The sequence below is a fragment of the Thalassophryne amazonica genome, chromosome 1, assembly GCF_902500255.1.
Source record: "Thalassophryne amazonica chromosome 1, fThaAma1.1, whole genome shotgun sequence".
In the NCBI taxonomy this organism is placed as follows: Eukaryota; Metazoa; Chordata; class Actinopteri; order Batrachoidiformes; family Batrachoididae; genus Thalassophryne; species Thalassophryne amazonica.
The window spans coordinates 128157138-128180707 of record NC_047103.1 but is presented as its reverse complement, the minus strand read 5'-3'; the positions used below and the strand labels follow the sequence as shown (position 1 = coordinate 128180707).

The 23570-nt window shown below is 40.6% G+C and overlaps 1 protein-coding gene across 1 annotated transcript in view; it reads right to left on the bottom strand.

The window, feature by feature from the left end:
- The window catches only part of dmd (dystrophin), a 1392820-nt gene that overhangs the window by 104982 nt on the left and 1264268 nt on the right, over positions 1-23570 (bottom strand). The window contains exons 69-70 of the mRNA XM_034174291.1: positions 15624-15685; positions 15326-15400 (exon numbers count right to left, since the gene is read on the bottom strand). Of these exons, the coding sequence (XP_034030182.1) occupies positions 15326-15400; positions 15624-15685 (137 nt within the window). The remainder of the gene's footprint in view (positions 1-15325; positions 15401-15623; positions 15686-23570) is intronic.

The window sequence follows — 23570 nt, the reverse complement described above, 5'->3', positions numbered from 1 at the left end:
TTTAGTAAGCCTGTTAACTGCGAGCGGTTTCACTCAGCTGCTCAGAAGTAATGAGGAACGCAGGATAAAAAAAAGAGTGCATCACTTCTATTCTTACATAAAAGTGAGATTATCTCAGCCTTTGATTCTTAACCCCTGGGTCAAGATCCAATCGATGAGCCAGTGGATAAAATATCTGCTTGTAAGTGGATTTTTTTTGTTCCACAGGACGCTGGGTTTACTGAAACAGCTTCTCCACTTACAGCTGCTCTGTCAGTTAAGCCAGCATCCTGTGGGACACCCCCCCCCCCCCGTACCCCCTCCCAAAAAAACAACAGATATATTGCACTTGTTTGCAAGGAGACTTGTCCATTATCTCTCCTTGAGACATGAAAGAAAAAGTGCAAAAAAAAATTATGATGCATCTCCATTTCCATCCCTCTGCCAGGTTTTATGTAACACTGTTTGTTTTACAGATATTTAATGTTGGTGCACTCAACAGCAGCGTAACTATTCAATCTAACAGCAGTTTGCTTCAACACCATTTCACACTGCAATGACTCGATGCATCATTAAATCTCTAATTTTGAGCGTGATTCGATTTGACTCATTAAATTTGAGACTCCCAAAAAGTACGGCTTTATAATATAACCTTTTTTTTTGTCAAACCAAAGATGTATTAAAATTGCTGGTGTGACAAGAACAAAAGCTGCTTTGACACGGGTTCACGCCAAACTATTTACATGCACATTTAGGCTTTTTTTTTTTAATTGATGGCGATTGGATTTACAAAATGTGAGTCAGTCATCATTCTGTCTCACTCCACTCTGTGGAACAGCAGTGTTCGATATTAACGGTTGTCCCATAACCTGGGACAAGCAGAAAATCTGTTGTATGAATCAGACATGCAGGTTTTTTTTATTATGAAGTGGTTGAATTCTTTATTTTAACTACATATTGTAACATGGGGCAGCAGAGTGGATTAGTGGTTAGCACTGTTGCCTCTCAGTAAAAATGTGCTGGGATCGATTCCCACCTGTGGCCTTCCTGTGTGGTGTCCCACACTGCTATCCCAGCAGTCATAGGGTGTATGGCAGGGTACAGCCTGGACAGGACACCAGTCTGTCGCAGGGCCACATGTAGACAAACAAACACACACACCTTCACACAATTGAACGTTTCCAATCCACTTAATTTGCATGTCTTTGGATGTGGGAGGAAGCCTGAGTACCTGGAGGGAACCCTCACAAACACTGGGAGAACATGCAAACTCCACACAGGAAGAACCCAAGTGGGAAACGATACCATGACCTTCTTGCTGTGAGGCAACAGTGCTAACCACTAATCCAATGTGCTGCTTTAAATCAAATTAAAATAAAATAGAAAGCTACATGAAAAAAGTTATTTTTAGTTAAACTATCATTCATTTTAAATACAATGTAGGTCAACTCTGGAGCAGGAGAGACTTGGTCTTCTTCAATGAACGTATAGTAATAAAACCCCAGTGTTTCGATATCAGGCATCATTATTGACCAAAATGAGTCTGATTATATCCGCATATCATATATATTCCATTCTCTAAACAAACAGTCACCAGTTTTTTTTTCCTAACATGTCAGTTTATGTTAATCCAGTGACATTCTTAAAAAAAAAATTATTGCAAACAGTAACTGGCTCCAACAGAAATGTATTAGTATCACCAGGATTTAACTAATCATAAAGTATGAGAATATGTTAATAACTACACTGTGCAATTTTAAGGTTCCAAAACACATGATTTGAGTTTATTTGGAACTCTACTGTAGTTGCCCCATTGACAACAATATATTTCTTTTTAGCAGTTTGTTTTTTAAAAAAATCCTTTCCTTCATTCTTAAAGAACACAGTCCTTTAATAATGCTCCACTCTACCAGCCGCATGGTGTCTTAGCAGACATTATTAGTAGTCATCATCGGTTATCTGAAAAGTGTTTGGTCTGAGAGTACATACATCACAACTGAGGATACCCTGATCAAATTCACCCCCACTCCCTCCAAACACAACCTGATTAAAGCTTCTGCTGATATCATGTCCTGATCTGACACTTGTATTTTCTTGGAAAATACACTTGTACAGGGCGCACTTAAACCAGATTAAAACAAATCCAGTCTATATGCTTGACAATTGAACAGCTCTGAAATTCAACAAGAAAAAAAACCCTACCTGTAATCCAAGCTGTTCTTTGCCATTTTTTTTAAACAAAAGTGAAGTAAAGCAAAAGTGAAAACATTTGCACACTTTCAAGCAGCAATTCAGACCAATCATTAAGACCAGGGGACTGGACTTGAAGCCAAATGCGACATCTGTCAAAAATACATGAGCACCGAATGGAGTGCTGACTATCAGCTCTGTCGACATATCACTCATGAAATACAGGGTACGACCTACATCTAAAAAAAACAAAACAAAACAATATCATCAGCCAAAAAAAGTCCTACTCGCCCAGATACTGATCTCTGAAATCGGATCGCACTGTCCCTCACAAGATATTTTCATTGAAGTGCATGTTAAACCACAGGAGAATGCTGTGTTTGAAATGACCAAAGAAGAACTTAAATTGGCAATGAAAGTGATCTAAGACAGACTAAGAAGTGAAATAAAGAACATGAGTAAATGTCACTGTCTCAGCACCCTGACTCCTCCGGGGTTGAGAACAAATGTGATATTTTGGCCTGATGGGCCCCCTCATGTGTAATTCTGCTGGTGATTATAGACATGACTCTCAAAGCAGAGGTTGTGGGGTCTTGCTCCTCTCTGCTCAAAAAACTGAAACCCAACCAGCTCCTGGGGTGCTTTGCTTTTTGTGGACTACTGATGGCCCTGTGGAAAGGAGCCAAGCAATAATTTTTTTTTTCCCTAAAGGGATCAATAACCCATCATATTACATTTCACCATTGCATTAACTTCAGACCTCAAAATCCCAGTTCTTATTTTACACCACCCACCTGTACGCAAAACCTTATCTGTCACTGCCACCCACTGCAGCCTCCTATAGGAAACTGGCAATTTGTGGGGGGACAAGAAGATCGGACTTCTTTTTTGAACAAAGGCACAATTTCAAATGCACGGAAAAAGCAGTCACATATTTATAATACTTCAACAAAAACGCCAACTTTGGCAAAGAACATCTCCCACTCAAATTAACTTGACAAATCGTTGGGGTTATTAAACAACATATAAAAATGGCACAAGTACCAACAAAGACCTGGAGGTACAGAACCCACTCCTTTTTGATGGTTTATTATGCACTTTGAAAGCCGACACTGTCTCCCAAGAAAACATATCATGGCCCCGAGGACAAGCCAAAGTGTTGATAATGCATGGTAAGCTGTCAAAAGATAAACTATGGCACATTAAGCAGCTCCGGTGGAGCAGTCAGGGACTCGGTGCCTTGCTCGAAGGCAACCTGATTGAATGTGTGGAGGGAGGGAAGAGCATGCAACATTCACATCTCCCACCCACATTTTCCCCCATGTGTGCAGGCACAGAAACAATACCATCTTAAAGTATGATATTAAGATGCTACAGTGCATGAAACGAGAATGAAATAATGAAAACATTCAAATGGAAACAAGTGGCACCAAACAGTGATTAGAAATTAATGTAAAAATGCATTCATTTTTTGACACTTATTGGGGTTGCAGTGGCGGTAAACAAAATGGATTTTTTTCCCCTTAAAACTCTTAAGATAAAACTTTCTTGAAATGCCTTCCAACATATGTTCAATTCACAGAACCTTTCAACATGACATTCACACAAACAGTGCAGGGAGCTTTAAGGAACATTATAATGTTGAACAAATAAATACAGCTAACAAAGCTCAAGTCTGCACAGCTCTACTTTCTTCTGTGAGAGTGTGTGGGACAGCAAGCAGCCTTCAGGGTTGATAGGCTGAACTCGTGATGACTAACTATCGGGCCATGCTGTGGGTGTGAAATTACTAAACAACAGAAAGAAGTGATTTGTATTTCAAAAGGGTGGTATGGGCTAATAAGTGAAACTGCAGAGTTCTCCCCAGACAATGGAATAAGAAGACCTTCCCGTTATACTTCCATCCACCGCCGATATACTGTGGCGTCATCTCTCCATGTTTTAGCGAGAGACTTGGTGGGAATCGGACTGCACACAAACCCATTTTTATGGGAAAATTTCACATAAACAATTTCAGCTGTTTATTTTATCCTGTTTATATCCAGACGACCCAAACGATGGCAAAACGCAAGCATTACACGAAACCAGAGGATGATTTCTGCATTTTTTTGTTTCATCTTGGCGGTGACCACAGCCCGTGTGGGACGCTGCGATCACAGATCCACCCGGGGAGTATGCACGCCGGCGCAGAACGTCACAGAGACAGAGGCCGGTGGACAGTCAACTCAATCAACGCTGTCTGCCATGGGATTGATCAGATCGGAGGCTAACAACAATGCTGCAGCCCCTGTAAAAGTGAACAGGGAGGGTTTTATGAAGAAAACAGCAGAATGGAAATTGAAATTCTTCCGGAACGAAGGCATACTTTCATTCTTTGATATTTTGGTGCTGGATAGCGGTGTGCATTATTTCCATTCTTCTATGCTTTAAAGGACATTTTGCACTGAAATCATAACATTTCTAAGTGTTTCTGAGAGCGTTTCTTTTGAGGAAAATGTCCCAGCACGCGCTTGAATAGAATGTATCTGCTAACGTTAAGAATGGAGCCACAGTTTAACTGCAAAGTTTACATAAGTGTGATGCCGTGTTACGATGATTCTTTGTTAAGTGATAACTGTTCATTTTGATGCAGTCAAGGAAAAAACAGCAGCCTGTTAGAAACAATTTGCTGGATGTTCAGCTTTATGCACAATTAGAAGTAACTGTGAAAAATCTAAAAAATGCATCTGTGTGATCAGACAGCCTGAAAATCAGAATCAAATTTATTGCCAAGTAAGTCAGCGCATACAAGGAATTTGATCTGGTGTTACTGGTGCATAAACAATAGGAAAAGAAAAACACTTCTATAAGAAGTTGAGTCAAATAGATAAAACTATATTGTTAAATAAATAAAACATAATGGAATGGAATAGTGCAAAAACAGGTGATTGCCGTATCGTTCAGTGTCGGGATGACCAATCTGTGTTTCATAGTAGCGGGGGAGAGAGGCAGTGTAAGTGGGGGGTCTCTGGCGTTGAGCTGACGTTCAGCTCCCACTTGAGGTCCTGGGTGATGGTGATCCCCAGGTAGTAGAAGGAATCCACAATGGTGACTGGGGGCAGCCAGGACTGGGTTCTTTCTGAAGTCAACAACCATCTCCACTGTCTTGTGGATGTTAAGCTCCAGATTGTTCTGTCTGCACCAGGACACCAGGTTATCATTCTCCCATCTGTATGCAGACTTGTCCCCATCAGAGGTGAGTCCAATGAGGGTCATATCGTCTGCAAACTTCAGGAGCTTCACCAACTGGTGACTGGAGGTGCAGCTGTTGGTGTACAGGGACAATACTAGAGGAGAAAGAACACAGCCTTGGGGGATCCGGTTTTGATGGACCAAGTGCTGGAGACATTTCCTTCCAGCTTCACATGCTGCCTCCTGTTAGACAGGAAGTCAGTGATCCACGTACAGGTGGAGTCAGGCATGCCAAGCTCACAAAGCTTATCGAAGAATGGGTCAGAGATGGGTCAGAGATGGCCTTGAGGTGGGTGAGAACAAGGCGCTTGAAGGTCTTCATCACCACAGAGGTCAAGGCAATGGGTCTGTAGCCATTAAGTCCTGCAGTTCTTTGTTTTTTGTGGATGGGGATGATGGTGGAGGTCTTGAAGCATGATGGCACCTGACATATCTCCAGTGAGGTGTTGAAGATGTATGTGAAGACTGGAGACATTTGGTCTGCATAGTTCTTCAGTATGGATGGGGAGACACAGTCAGCTCTGACTGCTTTACGTGGGTTCTGTCTCTTGAAGAGCCTGTTGAAGATGTCTGTGAACACTGGAGACATTTGGTCTGCATAGTTCTACAGCATGGATGGGGAGACACAGTCAGGTCCGACTGCTTTACGTGGGCTCTGTCTCTCGAAGAGCCTGTTGACATCACTCTCATGAATGGAGAGAGGCATGGTGGGGGAGGAGGTGGGGGTCCTTGTTGTGAGCAGTTGTGTGGGAGCGGACCCCAGTTGAGGTGGGGAGGAGGTGCTGATGGGTTGGAGCTGGTGATCATGGGTGATGGTATTAGGACTGTCCCATTGTCTTTCAAATCTGCAGTAGAGACAAGGCCGGACGAGAGTTGTTGAAACAGTGGGAAAGGTTAGGTTTGTAGTTTGTGATGTGCTTGAGCCCCTTCCAGACAGAAGTGGTCATTGGCTGATAACTGATGTTGACGTTCTCAGTGTACAGCTGTTTAGCTTCCCTAACCGCCTTTCAAAACCAGTACTTTGACTCTTTAAATCTGACTTTATCCCCACTCCTGAAAGCCTCATTCTTCTGCAGCCTCTTCTGTCTGAGTTGTTATACTTCACTGTGGTGCGTGATGGTATGCGGAAGTCCTCACAGAAGCTGATATATGAGGTCACATCCTCTGTGTACTCATCCAGACTGTTGGTAGCAGTCTTGAACACATCCCAGTCCACATTTTCCAAACATGCCTGAAGATCTTCTGCAACCTCACTGCTCCACTGTTTAGATGTCGTCACTACAGGTTTGCAGAGCCTTAGTTTCTGCCTGCAGGTAGGAATCAGGTGGACCATGGCATGGACTGAGTGGCCCAGTGCTGCACATTGCAAGGTATGAGCACTGCTCATAGTTGTGTATCAGTGATCCAGAGTTCTCTCTAGTCAGACACTTAAATAAACTGTCCTGTATTTGGGGAGTTTGAGATTATCTTTGTTAAAGTTGCCGAGGGCAATAACTAAAGAGTCCGGGTTAGTCTGCTCCACACACAGTATCTGGTCGGCAAGCATGCATTGTGTCTCGTGCATGTTGGCCTGCGGTGGATGTGGTAATGTCAACACCACCAGAATGAATGAGGTGAACTCACGGGGCACGTTGAATGGTTTTCAGTTAACAAAAAAGTTTCCAGATCAGGAAAGCAATGCTGTTGGATCACTGTCACATCATTACACCAACTACTATTGACATAAAAAACAGATTCCACCACCGTTCCTTTGCCGGCGAGTCCTGCGTCTCGGTCCACTCTGGAAAGTTGGAAGCATGCCAGCTGTAGTGCAGAGCCACGTCTCCATGAAGCACAAAACTGCAGATGTAGTGAATTCTCTGCTTTTCCCCACTAATATCTGGAGTTTGTACATTTTATCTTGCACGGAGTGCATATAGAAGAATATTTCTGGTAGCAGTGTATGGTGGGTATGTCGGCGAAGCTGCACAAGCGCACCGGCGCATCTCCCTCTTTTCTGGAGTTTCACTGCACGGGCCAGGGTGAGGGGACTCTTGGCCAAGATGTCCAATACATCCAATGAAGGCTCGAGAAAAACAGGAAACAAATCCACTGGTGTTGTTCCCCTGATCTTCGTGAACTCTATGCGGGTGAAAGAAATCCAGGAACCATTGCAAATCAAAAAAGTAACACAAAAACAATCTAAAGAGTGTGCACCAAAACACAGAGGCAGCTGTACGTGGCGCCATCATGGAACATCTTGGAAAACAGCGGAAAGGTCCACGTGCACATTGTGCAAGTGTGGTGTGCACTAGGGTTATGACAAATCTCAAATTTATTAGCCTGGGATTATAAATGATGAACTTTTAACTAAAACTCACAAAAATTACTTTGGTTTTGCCAGACCTTGAAAAAACCTCCCGCACCTAAGACAGTTTCATATTTCACATTAAAACACCTAGCGGCTCAAACACTCTTTATTATAAACATGTCACTTTTACATACAATACACAAGGAATACATGAAAATGAGTACATATAGCATCTATTGTATTTTTAATAGTGTTTCAGATTTGTGTATTAGTGTTAATAAATTTGCTGTTAAGATATTTATCTGTTTTGCAAGTAGAACGAACCTCCTCCATCAACCTTACAGCTGTCTCAGCTACTGTGTTGGAGCGAGGCACATCAAGCACTGACAATTCCTTTTCCAGTGAGTAGAGAAGCATTTCACATCTTTGGGACACTTAAGTTTGGATATTGCTAACAGCAGGTCTTCATAATCTATCTCTTAATAGTGTTGGTTAGAAAACCAGGCCCGCGACCATGTAGTTTGCAATGAAATCACAAGTTACCTTCAGCTGTTCTCACCACTTGGAAGAAGGAAAAATGCAATAAGTGCAAAAATTCCTCATGAGTTCAACCTGGCACTGTGAAGTGTTGGCAGCTTGTGCCATTTGATGTGAGGCCATTTTCCTCCGTTTTGTAAAACTTGTATGCTTCAAAAAGCTCAAAAGGGAATTTAAAATCATCTCTCCAGCCAAGGTTCTCATACTCTGTATCACTTCTGTGTCCATGTATGCATTTTGCAAATCATCATACTGTTCCAAAATCTCATCAATAAACCTCATAGTTAATGTTAGGTGACTGTGACCGTATAGGAAAAAAGAAGTCCAATACATGTCGCAGAACAAGATCAAGAATGTGGTGTTGGCAGCCGATGTATTGAGGTTCATCGATCTCTTGTCTCGAAATGTTCTCTGAAGCCTGGCTACAACACCATTTTTGCAACCAGTATTGACTGCTGTTGTGGTCAGAGATGATCATCTGTTATCAATTTTATCTATTTTAACCTTTATTTTTATTTATTTAATTATTGTTATTAATATATTTTAGCAATATTTATTTGTATATATTTTCTTGTTATTTCTTGATACTTGCTATTCTTTTCTTGTTACGTTATTTTTAAATAGTATTTGTGTAAACTCATGTATTTTTAAAAGTGATGCGGTGCTAGGTGCAGGAGGTTGTTTTCATGATCCAATGAAATAAACTTCAAAAAAGTGATCTATGGTAAAAGTTCATCAATGCAACATCAGGAAAATGAAAGTTTTGAAAAAGGTTTTGTAGTCTAACCCTAGTGTGCACTGCTCCATTACAGAACGTCACATCAAGAACAGAATATCTCAAAGTAAAATAAAAAATAAAGCCTACTAGCTCTACTGAGAAGAACCAAAAAAAAAAAAAAAAAAAAAAAACTAAACAGGGCACTCGCCCACTTGTAGAAATGATTTCCAAGATGAAATACAGAAAGCCCACTATACCAAAGAAGTCCCCACATGCGCAATCGCCAGCCGGTGTCTCGGAGCTCCACACAAAGGTCTCTCATGATTCTGGCACGTTAGATAGAAAGTCCATTATTGCTTTCAAAATAACGCATTCGGACTTTTTTTCCAATGTAAGAAATCCAGCTGCGTGTTCAGCCTGTAAAACAGCATTGTGGAGACATTCCATGTGCACATTCACGGCAAGAGCAAAATAGCATCCTGTGACACAACAGCAGAGTCAGCACACAGGATCCAAAATTCTCTGAAAAAGTTAAGAGTTTCAGGGTGAAATGTGTCGCCTCCTGTCTGACTGCACAGCCTCTATAAATCTGAAGCTTCAGGGCTGGTAAAAAAAAAATAGACTTTTTTCTAAATAGTCATGATTTTGTTTTGTTTTTTTCTATTTAAATAGACATTTATTGATTTAAATCTATTTTTCATTTGACTTATTTCATTTTTCTAAATGAGAGTATACAAACAATATTATTTGCTATAATCTTTACTGACATGTCAAAACATAAAGGTGCACATACAACATGTACAAGTACCATTAATTAATGGTACTGATTTCATATTTCTGTGATGTTTCAACTACCGATTTCTAAAAAAATTATATTTGATGATTTTTTTTTTACAGCGATTTAAATCAGGTGATTTAAAACATACCAGCACTGCGAACCTTCACTTTGAAATGAAAGCAAAGAAAATTTTGTTATCGGACATTCGTTTCAATCTGTCTGTCAGCCATCGGGATGTTTCTGCTTTTCTTAAAATGTACAGGACACGCCGAGAAATGCAGAGTAAGACATTTTCCAGAAATGCACCTGCTGATTGATGAAGAGAGAGGAATAATTAGCAATAAAACACATCAGCAACCACTAATTATTACCGTATGTGTGCGGATAGACTTAAAATCATGAATACTTTGATGCTGTGTTGCTAACTGGGACATTAAATAATGTGCAACACGTCCTTGTTTTTGTATTTGTTTGTGGCTTATTTTTTTTAGATCTTAGGATCATTTTTGGATTATTTTTCTAATCCATTTTTCCATTCTTCTTACAAGAAAGAGCATAAGTACTTTTTAGTCTGTGTAAATTGGTTTCAGTATCAATTTTAGTTATTTGCTACGTAGCGCATTTGTCATTAGCACTAGGGCTAGGTACCGAACTTTGGTTCTTTTGTGGCACCGCCCAAAATTCTTTGGTAGTAACGAGTATCAAAACATGCCTCGTCTTTCAGTGCCAAGTTTCGGTACCCAGATGTTAATCACGTGATCAAGACTTGACGATTCTCTTATCGTTCCTTCAGAGCGGCCGTTTTTGAGGGTGTTTTATCGGGAAAATGATCATTCTCTACGTTGACTGCAGACCCTGCAGCGGGTCTGTAATCACCGCTTCTGTAACGGCTCCACTTTGAAGCAATGAACCACTGAAGCAGTGCTCTGATCCACTGCTTTGTTGGTTCACTGCTTCGCTGCTTTTCAGAAGTGACAAATCCACTTCATAACCCCTCTCAAAGCCATTAAAATATGTCAATCGTGAGTCACTTTTGTGCAGATTAAAGTCACTAACTGGGATTCCTGTCTTGTTGTGAGAAAGAAATGAGAATCATCCTCCGTTCCATGCATACAGCTCCAAATGCTGCGCGGTTCTCTGCCGAGTCAAGTTCGAAAGATAGAGTCCGGTCAGAATTAATAACTTCAATGTTAATCGGCGTTTAAATCAAATGACACCTCTTTCCAAACATTGTAATGCAAACAATAAACTGCAATCGATCAAAAGGTTTTTTCCTCCCAAAATGAGACGTACTGCGCTGACGTGCAGCACAACTGGCTGAGTTCAGCTCAGACATATGGAGTGACATTCATGCCAAATATCTGAAAGGAAATGCTTTTGACAAAAACTATTTCTATTTATGTACAGAGACCAAGAATCCAGCATGCAGATTTTATTTAATCCAGAGATCAAGGATCCAGTAACCAATTTCATATTCAATCATTTAAGACTCAATAAAATGTTGTTGATAATAAAATTATAAAATAAAACTGGTCTCAAATAAAGTATCGTTCAGGAACTGGTATTGAAGTGAAGGTATTGGTACCGTTATCGAAACTTTTTGATTGATACCCAGCCCTAATTAGCACTTACATTTTTTTTTCGGGGGAGGAAACTGGACCTTTTGTTTTTCTTTCTTTTCTTTATTGGACAATACAGAGGGGAGTCCAAATCTGAATCACAAGGACAACATGAGATTTTCACGCTTTGAGGTGAATGCCCCCAGGCTGCTGATATTGTGACTTAGGAATTCAAACTTTTCAAATTGAAAATTGAAAATCAGGGGACAGGGTTCTAGCTACGATGGGCGGAGCTGGGTGGTACCACCCACTACTGCAAATTTTTGAGTTCAAATTTTCTCTCCCACCCAGCATAGATTTTCCAAAAAATGAACTGAAATGTTGCTGAAAAATGTACCAATTTGACCGTATTTCAAGCTTATGGTGTCATACTTTTGTTTTATTTTGCAATTTCAACCAAATAATTAAAGAAATAAGAATATATTTCTCATTTTTTTCATATCTCTGCCGCAAACAGCACAGATCAGCAGTCAGCTGCTTTCAGTGTTCGCTCTGAAGCAGATCAGAACAGAGGCGCACTGTTTTTCTGTTCTGATCTGAATTAAAGGAAAAAAAACCTCCATTAAATTGTTTCATTAAAATAATCCAGAATGTCAATGTTCGTAAATGCTGATACATTCAGAAGTTTACAGTTTATTGGCTCCCATTTCCAAAAAACTCAGGAGGAAAACTGCATTGGGTTTGAACACTCTCTAAACAAGAAAAGAAACAGAATTTTGGCAGATTCAAGCAGGCATTTTATACTACGAGATAACAAAACAGTTTTGTTGTTGCTGAAAACCTGTGTTGGTCTACTTTCAACGGGAGCTGCAATGATTAAATGAGTACTGACTATAATCGACAAATATTTTGATAATCATTTAATCATTTTGAGCCTGGGGGAAAAAAAGCCAAATTCTCCTATTTTATCTTCTTAACTGTGAATACTTTCTGGTTTATTTTACTAGTTTCTTTCCTCCTCTGTGGCATTAAACTGAAGACAAGACATTTGAAGGCATCACCTTGGCCTATGGAAAACACAACATAATTTTTCACTATTTTCTAATATTTTATGAACCTAACAACTCACCAATTCATTGATAAAATAATTGATCCATTCATTGATTATGAAAATGATCATTATTTGCAGTCCTACTTTTAATCCATTAAAAAAAAAAACTGATCAGGAATCAGGTGGGGAATTAATAAGGAATGAGACCAATAAGCAGAATCAATAACTGAACCGGTGTCAATAACATTTAATTGTTAATTCTGAAGTGAAGATCTCCAATCTCTGCCTGCTCTGTGTTATCATTCATATTGTTGGAAAAATGGCCAGCAAAAAAAAAAAAAAAAAAAATCTGCCAGGGTATGTAAACTTTTGAGCACAAATGTATCCATTCCTGCATTTCAGGCCTGCAGCACATTCCAAAAAAAGTTTGGAGACTAAAGCATTTACCTTTTCTTCTGCACCCATGCCTTTGTAATATATGCAGAATGTGCTTTTGCATTGTCTTGATGTCCTTGGATAAGATATCATCGTGAAGGCAGTACATGTTGCTCTAAACTCAATGGAATTGATTACTGTTGCCATCACAGAAGTGCAAAAAACCTTTGCCAAGGGCACTAACACAACTCCATAATATTACAGAGCCTGGCTTTGGACTTGCTGTCGATAACAGTCTGGATGATCCTTTTTGTCTTTGGTCCAGAGCACACAGTGACAATTTCTTCCAGAAAAGATCTAGAATACTGATTTGTTTGGCCACAATACACATTTACACTGTATGACAGTCCAACCCAGATACCTCTGAGCCCAAAGAAATTGATGCTGCTCCTGGACAAGGTTAACATAATGATTCTTTTTTGCACAGTAAAGAATTTGGTTGTAGCGCACAAGCGCTACAAGGTTAGCTACTACTACACTACAAGGAAAGGTTTCCCAAAGTAATCCCTTACTCATGTGGTTGTATCAGCTATTGATGAATGGCTCCTGATACAGTCCTGTCTGAGACGTTGGAGATCATCAGTATTCAGCTTAGGCTTGTACCCTTGCCCTTACATGCACAAATTCTTCCAGATTCCATGAATCATTTGATTATATTATGTATCTTAAATGTGAGCAATATCCAAATCTCTTCCAATCTTTCTTTGAGGATCGTTGTTTTCAAACATTTTAATTATTTTCTCATGCATTTGTTGACAAATTGACAGAAAATCTTCTGTCCATCTCTGCTCCTCAAAAACGTAGTCTTTCGTTGACACTGCTATTCAAATCATGATTACATTCATGGTAACATCACCTGTTTGAAATAACATCATTATTAATTCATTTTTCCTCATTACTAGATGTAAACTGCCCTTGTCCCGACTTTTTTGTAATGTGCTGCAGGCTTGAACTCAGGAATGGAGGAATAGACGTATATTAATGGTAGAACACTTCTTTAAAGCTATAGTGTGTAAGAATTAGTGCCATCTCGTGGAGAGGTTGAAGATTGCATTATGCCGTCACCGGTCACGATTTTGTCGCCCTTCATGTTTTAGGGTCTTTGGTGATACTCCCTTGTTTTTGTTAGACACCCCCCCCCCCCATGTGTTACTCTGCATTTCACGTTCCTGTCACAAAATTTGTGCTCCCATATTTTCGTGACCGTGTCACAGACCACAGATTAATTTACTTTTCATAATGCCATTACAAAATGGCGAGCAACTACTGATTCCTCTTCTTTCTTTTTCAATCTTCTCAATGTGCTACAAAATGTGAAAGATGGAGTGAGCATGTCCCTTTTAGGCTATTGTTAGGCTACTGTACCATCATGGCATGAGGCGGCCTGCTCCCACAGAGATATGATGGGCTCATTCTAAGCTTATTAAAAAAAAAAAACACTGATTCATTGTTGCAGGTAATTTATACACTAATGAACAGATGGTTATGAATGCTACAGTCCATTTCTGCTCTGAAACACTCTTAAATCCTCCACACTCTAGATTTAAGTATCAAATCTATTGTTCATGCACATGTTGACGTGTTCCTTAGAGGGCCTGACTACGAAGCCTAAAAAAATTCCAAGGGGAGAACTGAATCATATTAGGGCACCATGTTCTTCTGGCTCAAGATGCGTAAGGGTTAATTTTTATTTTTAGAATGCATCAGTAATATAAAGTAGGCCTGCGTGCTGTACGGCTGCAGCCAGCTGTACGCCTTAACACAAACCACACACGTATCAGGTTGTAGGCGGCTCGCACGCTCAGATCCACCAGCAAGAGACAAGAAGGATAAGTAAACACACATATGGACACATACAGGCTGTGAGAGCAGAGCGGCAAGGATGGTGGAGGAAGAGAAGCGGTGTGTGCAGAAAAAAAAGAAGAGATAGGGGAGGCACTGAAGAGAAGAAGAATGACAAAGCAAATCAGGTGAATAACAGCAAGAGGAAGATGGCGAGTGATACAGAAAGGGATAAAACAAAGAGGGATTTAGGAAGAGAGTGGCACAGTTCACATGCAAGTAGGGATGTAAGTGCCACATGATGCATGGATGTTTCCACCTAAAATCCAGCACCCTGAGACTGTATGATCAGCAAATGGAGGGGGTCTAATACGTGTCAAAGTCACCATCCAGGATGAAACAAAAAACATCCAAGAGCACTTCAAAAAGTTGGTCCAGACGGACTATCTCCAAAACGGAAGACAGCAAGAGGAGACATCATTGAAGACCACGCATCTCCATGGGATGCACTGCCAACAGACAGAGGGGTGGTTGACATCAGAAACGCTACCGTTGGTCAGCAAAGGCTGAGCTGAAGAGCATCACAGAGGCTCTGATGACGGCAACACAAGAACAGGCCCTAAGCACCAAGTCCACAGAGGCAAGGGTACAACATCTGTGGTCTCCGTCCACATGGCCTCTGATTGAGGACCCAAGGTTGAGGGAGACACACATCTCCACCTCCTCCATCAGCTATGATTACTTTGAATTGAAAATATATAAGCAGAGTACTTACAACAGAGAGCCTTCTGAAGACGTCTGAGCTTCATGGCTGTACGGTAGGCTGAGAACCGAACATTGTTCAGATCAGCTAAAACAGGGAAAGAAAAAAATTACAAAAAGGTAGAGATCGAAGTGAACAATGAGCAGAAGATACAAATGAAAGGTGAAAGAGAGAGCTAAATCTCTTAAATGCCCTTAATGTTAGTTTTACTCCAGATATGCAATACATTACATTAAAATAGACTTCAGTCAGTCGTGTGAGATAAATTAAAAAAAGGCTATTTTGCAGTGAATGTGAGAATGTGTCTTACCCAGAGACTGGTAGAGCTCAGCCATCTTGGGATGGTCCCAGCATGTTGTCTGGGTCTGGTGGCTGCAACGGGACAAAGACACAATGGTCATTTGTTTTGGGTCTCAATCTGCAGTGTTGAATTTTGAAGAGAACAACCGGAACTGCGTATCAAATCTCATCTCAATGTTTAAATCTCATCTGACCCACAGACATCTCTGTCTCCACAAATGTTTTTTCCATCAGCTCTTTCAACGCATGGTGTGCCACAAGGTTCTGTTCTTGGCCCACTTTTCTATAAGTACAGTCAGGTCCACATGTATTTGGACACTGACAATTTTTATTCACATCATTTCCTGTTTTCTGTCATCACCTAATGACAATGACAAAAGTATATCGTATAAAAAGTAAAGCTTGATCAACAAAAACTGCACTCATGACATGCTCTGTATCTAACAATGAACAAAAATGCATCAGCTCATCAGTCTGACTGTGAGCTACAACACTGAAATTTTATTAAAAGGCAGTTTGAATATTAAAAAACTAATTCAAAAAGGGAAGTATGAGGTCAAGTGTCACAAGCATTCTAGTTTAAAAAGAGTCAAACAGACAGATTCTTTGTGTGTTCCAGCAGTGATTAACCATGTGTTGTGTCGTGTTTGTGCCTTCAACACAGCCCTGAAGCAGCCTGTGCCCCAAATCAAAGTGGCTGCTTCAGTTCACAGATCAACAGTACATCGCTGAACACAAAGTTTCAATAAGTAACAAGACAGTCACTTTTTATCATCCATTTACTTTTTCCTACATTGCAATGCTAACCTACCGCTCTAGTTTAAAACTGCATTTAAAAACCATGTAAAGCAACAATAATATCTTCTGAGTTTATTACTCCACAGAAAAAGGTGCCAATAATCAATCAGCCAAATACCAATCAATAAAATCTAGAGACTGTATTTACACTGCACAGGTATCCTTCAGAGACCCAGAAAAGTTGTTTTGAAGCCCAAAAACTGCTGCTCTGGCACCGTTGCTCTGCCTACATCACAGCCAAGCCATATTTGGATAAAGGGTGGCGCGTGGGCATAACCCTGCTTGACCTGAGTGGGACAAATCACGCCTCCCACCCCCCATCCATTTCAAGAGTTACCGAGTTAAACAATCTGAGTTTACAGGCTAACTTCTGTTTGTGGTTATATTAATCATATTTTTGTGGACTATGCAGTGGTTCGCATGACAAGTGACTTTGGTGTGGGCATTAAAATTTATGACCCGCTTATTTTCTCAGGAATTGTGGATTAACTGGATTAGGTACTTCTCCTAGCAACTGTCAAATGCCACCATGTTGGTCTAAATGCAAAATGGATGCTCCGGTGAGTATTGGCATGGTACAGCCATACATGTTTACATAATTACATAATTATTGTATGGCCTTGCCTTACAATATAAAGCGCCTTGGGGCAACTGTTTGTTGTGATTTGGCGCTATATAAAAAAATTGATTGATTGATTGATGTTTGAGTCACCAGTCAGAATAAGACTCAACAAATTCCAGAGGATACTGACCGACAATCTCGTTCCTCGAGGATACTCTATATGACACAAGTTAATGGTCTGTGTGAGGGAGACAGGAGTGGCGCCAGTGGGGTGCTAAGGGGTACTATAGTTCTCACTGGATTAGTTATAGCACCCCCAAGAAAATAATTCCTCATTTATTATTTTGATTTAATTTCATCCCGTGTTTTTGAGGCCTTGTCCACACTGAAACAGAACTACCCCTATACAATCTTTTTCTTTGTCATTTTCAAAAATGTTCCATTCAATAAATATCTCTGTTCTCACAGATACTGAGAAATTTGTGTGAAATGCTCTGTAGTACATATGCAGGCCTGTATGTAGCGGTGTAACACTTCTACAAAAAATGGAGAAGACGACGTGGAGCTAATCAATGTAGCAATGGAAGCAAAAACTTTACAAAGAGGCTCACAGATTAAATAAAGTATTTTAATCAGACCTGTTCCCAGGATTCATCATCACAGGTGAAAACCGTTCTCCACATAACACCCTTGTTTTGGAAGATGACATCTGGAAATGTGTTAATTCCGTATGATGGAAGTTACTTGTTAAGGGTTTTTTAAAAGGGTTTTGTAAAGAAGCCCCTCAGTGTCTGTCTGCTCTGGGTGTGTTTCTCAGCCTGAGCTGGAGGACACCGTGCTTTGTCCCACCACCACCAACAAGAAAAAAAAAAAAGATAAATTACGCTGTTAAAGTGTAGGTGCCACCAAAACATGTCCACAAATAATCACTAAAATTATGAAATGTTGAAATTTTTAAAAATCCTGAACAATAAAAGTCAATGATAAGTGCACAGGTGAAGGATAAACAGCTGTCTGAAGCCTGCGCTCTATTTCAGCCCTCAGTCACGGCGATATTGTTGTGACGTCATCTGGAAAACGGGACCTGCTGATTCAAGCCTAAATCAATAGCAATCACGGCGGAGGTCAAGCTGTTTTCAGGCGAAGATGTTTCTGAAGAAGCTGTGGGGACACAGCCTTATAGTTTTGAGCCTCATTTAGATGCCAATGAGGGAGACGAAACGATATTGGCAGAGTTCAGAACACAGCACGGTGATTATAAAATAAATAAATAAATAATGCAGGCGATTTCGGCAGTTGAAGATGAGTGAGTGACTGAGTGAGTCTAACGTGACGTTCAACGACATCATGATCGATGATGTCATGATGGCGTCATTGCAATGCAGTGTCTGCAGGTTTTCCTTGCAACCAATCATCTCAGCAGGTGGGTTTGCTGATGAGCTTCTCCCCTGAACATAAACACCTGATCATTAATGAAATCACCTGCTGACGCGATTTGCAGAAAGGGAAACCTGCAGTGTCTTGGCCCTCATGGCACATGATTGCCCACCCCTCGGCTATAGGCTACATGTGTAGGTCTGTGGATTGAAAAGTATGAGGTCAAGTGTCACGGCAATTCCAAATGTTTGTGTGTGATTTTGTTCATTCTGTATGTCAGCGGTGACTGTCGCAGATCTGAACGTGGCTGTGTGTGCGCGCCCATGAATGTAGCAGAGGTGTAGCAGAGTGCCGTCATGATACACGAGCCCTTAATTCATAGCACCCTCATACAAAATACCAAGCTACCCCACAGCACCTGCAGAAAAAAATCCCTGGAGCTGCCACTGGAGGGAGAACAGACATTCTGTGTCCGTGAGAAGCAGAAGGGGTTTGTTGAGCTATAGTCGTCTTTATGACAGGCTTGAAAACATCAGTTTCCTCAGAACTCCAAATCCACGATTAAATGTAAGAATAAAAACGGGGTCAGAGTGATAAAACACTGACCAAGAAGTAGCAGATGACGCACACATTTTACACGCTATGCTATTAATCACAGAACGCCATGCAAACACAGTGACAACATGCCATGGTTATATACCCTGCACACGCCGGCAGTCACCAATACTGGTGGCGAGTGTCGGCAAGTACAGTGCACCAATGGTGGCCACACCCGTGTCTTTTGTGTGCGAGGAGATAGCTACACCATCACAGCTGCTTACTAAAGCCATATTTTCTTGAAAAAAGTCATTTTGGGTTGCACTGAAAGTAATCTCAATTTGTGATGAATTTGATGAACCTCCAAAAAGCCAACAGTATGACATTAATCTTGTTATTTGTGTCTTCCCTGTCATCGTCTTAGAAAATAACCTACTGTGGCGTTCCTGCTCTGCTAACAGAGAAAGAATATCCTTCCTGCATCACAGCGGCAGATAAGTGTGACAAAAGAAGAAAGCAAATAGAATGAGGACAGAGCAAAATAGAGACAGATGAGTGCTGTATCATTCTCCCCTCACACATTCTGTCCTCACCATCCACCTGAGACACTATGGGTGTTTGGAAGAGGGCGAATACGTGTCTGTGATTTTCGACCTCAAAAGTGTGCTGAAGTAACACAATGCACCTTTACTGTTGCAGAAATCTTTCAAAATATGCAATTATGAATACTTGCCTCTCAGTCTTGTAGCAATGTGTATCTGTTAATGGGTGTCAATGCCAAGTAACCAAGCTTGGTTACTTGGCATTGACACCCATTAACAGATACACACTGCTACACACTAAAGACCTCCTGACAAAAATATATGTTTTAAATTGGTGGACCTGAAGGTGGCACAGTTGCCTCACAGCTAGAAGGTCGTGGGATCATTTCCCGCCTGGTTTTCTGTGTGCAGTTTGCATGTTCTCCCCGTGTTGGGTCCCTCTGAGTGCTCCAGCTACCCCCACTTCCAAAGACATGCATGTTAGGTGGATTGGTGATGCCAAATCTCTAAATTGACCATAGGTGTTGAGTGCGGTGTGTGTGTGCTCCCAGTCTTGAGTTCATGTCTGTGTCTGAAGTAGTGTCCTGTCCCCTGTCATTGTTTTCCATCCGTGTGTGTTCCTCCTTGTGGTTCTTTCTTGTTCTTTGTCCTTGGTCCTCGCTCTTGCATCTGGTCCAGTCCTCAGTCTGCGTATTGTCTTCCACGTGTCCTTTGGTTCATCACGTTTGTTCACCTGGTTCTGTACTCTGTCACTTCTGAGTTCCAAGCTGTTTTTTGTGTTTATGTTCCTTGACTTAATTGTTGGGTATGGTTCAGTTATTTTTGTAGTTAACTAATGACTGTCCCTTTCATGTGTTTGTCTTCATGTCGTTTTTTCCTCCATTGCCAGTTATGCGCTTATGAGTTCCACATTGCTTCCTTTTTTTAAATTTCTCTTCAATTTCTTTTTTACAGAGTGCAATGGGCCCCAAACCTGGTGTCTACAGTTGCATCCTAATCATTAATCATTACTGGCATTGTATCCGAGGGCTCTCTTCAAGATGGTGATGTTCCTTTAACTGCGGATATCTGCACCTCATGAGCACTTGGGTGACCAGGGATTGCCTCAGATATTTCTTCAGGTTCTTCTTCATAAGCCCTGTTGCGCCCACCACAACTGGTATAATATCAATGTCTTTCAATGACCACGTTATCGTAGATCATTTTTAAGTTCTTGGTATTTCGTGATTTCTCCCCTTTCAGCTCTATTCAGGCCATAGTCATGGGGACTGTCACATCAATAATTTTTGCTGTCTTCTCTTGCTTGTTCCAAATGACATATCAGGTTTTACTGCACCTCCTTCGATATATAAAAGATAGTTACTTTTCCACTGGATGAGACTGGTGCGGTCTCATACTCCCAAACGTGTCCCTCTACTTCCCCTCCAGTTCCTTGCATATTTTCCAATGTAGATATTTACATATCTTGTTATGTCGGCTTGTGTAATGTTCATCTGCCGTGAGGAATCTGACATGCTGATACTAAGTGGTTTACACTCTCAACAGCTGCATGACAGAATCGGCATTGATCATTCTGTGAAATTCCTGCCATTTTTTTGAAGCCATTGTGTTAGCAGTCCCTAATCTTGCGCTCCAACTATAATTCTTTCTCCATCAAAACCAAGTTCTCCATTTGTAAGCCACCGTATAGATCCTTCTTTGTCTATGTATTCCTTTTGAGTTCTTCTTGGAATCGGCCAGCCCTTTGTGCGTTTCCATCTGTTCATTCAATGTTTTTGTTCTCTTTTGCTGTATTTTTCCCTGGCCTGTCTTGCTAGTGTCGTTTGCAGGTGTCAGATCATGCTTTCTCTCTCTTGCAAGAGATCCTCCGCCCAAGTTTTCTGCCAATTAATAATGGAGGTCTGTTGTGCAAGGTCTTAATATGATGTTGTGTTACCTTTTTCATGACTTCTTCTTGAGAACTCTTTACTCTTACCTGTTTGAGTTCCATGATTTTTGTTCAGTTCTTACTGTTAGTTTGGTCACCTCTTTTATTGTATTAGTTGATTTAGATGTTTATCTTGTGAGGTGGTCCCTTATGTTACACTGTTCACACTTTTGAGTTCTATGATGGTTTTTACTTTTTGTGTTTGGATCTTTATTTTTTGGTTTGTGGTTTTTACATCTTTTGTGATAGTTAATTATTATGTTTTATCTTCTACTCACTTTCTGATGGCTGCTAGATTTTTGTTGTCACTAACCTTGGTCTTTGTCACACACCTCTTCATTTACTCATCAGTTACTTGGCATTAAGCCACACCTCTGTTCCTGTTGGTTTGCCAGTTGTTTCACATTGCTTCCTGTCTATCATGAGTATTCAGTAATTGCCTGTTAATCTTCTAGTGCTACTGTGTGTTTCCCCAGTGTATTAGATTTATTCCTAGTGACCCTCTTTGGACTTTTGCTTGTGTGTAATTTTTTTGTACTCATTTTTTCCATGTCTATTTCTGCACTGGTCTGGACTGTTAGTTAGTTTTGAGACAATAAATCACCATGGGTTTGCACTTGCCGTTTGCGTCATCGCTGCCTGCATTTTGGGTTCAACCCCCCACCCCCCTTAGTTAAACATAACAATAGGTGTGCATGTGACTGAGTTTGACTATTTGTGATCCTATGACAGACTGGCATCCTGTCCAGGGTGTAACATGCCTCACACCCTATGACTGCTGGGATAGGCTCCAGCGCACCCGCGACCCTTGACTGGAGTAAGTGGGTACAGAAAATTAATAAATAAATGGTAGGCAAGAACCATGGAAAAAATGAAAACAAGGCTGAAAATTTCTGACTGAGATGACATTTTGCCACTGAAAAATTATGAAAAGTGCCCTTTTAAAGACAGTTGCACACAATTAGCTAATATTGTGTCCCAGTCACAGAAATGTGTGTAGTACCCTTATCTTTATATGATTGGACAATCTTTTTCATGCAGCCATGTCATAATAATAAGAATATAACAAAGCAACTTCAAATTGCATTGTGATAATCACTGTGGGAACCAGCTTTCAAGTTTTTTCTTGGGGGAGACTACATAAGAGAAACAGGCAGCCAAGAACAATTTTTATGTGTGAGTCCTGCTGGTTTGGAAAAGCTGTGGGAACGATGTAAAAGTTTGAGTGAAAAGGGCACCAAGGCTGTAGTGCTGGATTAGCAACCTGACCTCGATATTCAAGGGAATTTATAGAGGTTCATTGTACACAGACACAATTTTTGACTCTGTGACCTTCAACACTAGATGAAGATCATTTATCAATGAACTTCAAGAGACATATCCTTGCTCCAAAATTGGAAAACCTGTGTTAATTCTTTAAAAGATATCGAAAGTACAGTGTTTGTGGATATGTTTGGCCTTATGACCTTCAAATTAGGTCAAGGTCAGTCATCATTAAAGTTGGCCTAGACTTTGAAGGGATGCATGTTTGCTGCAAATTTGATGAACCTCTGTGAAATCTTTGGAAAGATATTGAGAGCACAGTCTTCATCACACACAATCACGAGATTTGGTCCTTCAATATTTGGTCTGGTCAAGGTCACTCATCATCAAACCTGACCAACACCTTCAAGGGAAACATTCCTGCTGCAAATCTGGTAAACACTGGTCTCAAATCTATGAAAAGTTATCATGAGTACAGAGTTTTGGACAGATAGCATTTTCATGTCTCTCCACAGAGTTAACAGGGAGCAATAAAATATCAACCTGAGAGCTCGATGTTACAGACATCCCTTTACAGCACATATTTTCTGACCAGTATGAACAGGAGAAAGTTTCACCAGGAGATGATCTAGTTATTCTTGTTGCACATTCAGAATTGGCTGGAAATTTATTAAAGTGAAGCAGAATAAAATAAGTGATGCGAGATGTGTAATTTATTTTTTAATCTATTTTATGGCCCAGTCACACGGCACTTAACGAAGGGTGACGAAGACCTGACGAAATAAGAAATCTGGACCTTCATTGCCTGTTGTTGGCATCGTTTAACGTTCGTGCAGCCTCGTTCCTGCAGCTGGCGCTTCATCAGGATTTTTAAACTGTTGAAAATTTTGAACGAAGGGCAACGAAAACCTCAATTCGTCTGTGTCTCATTTTGCTGTCATTCTTGATGTT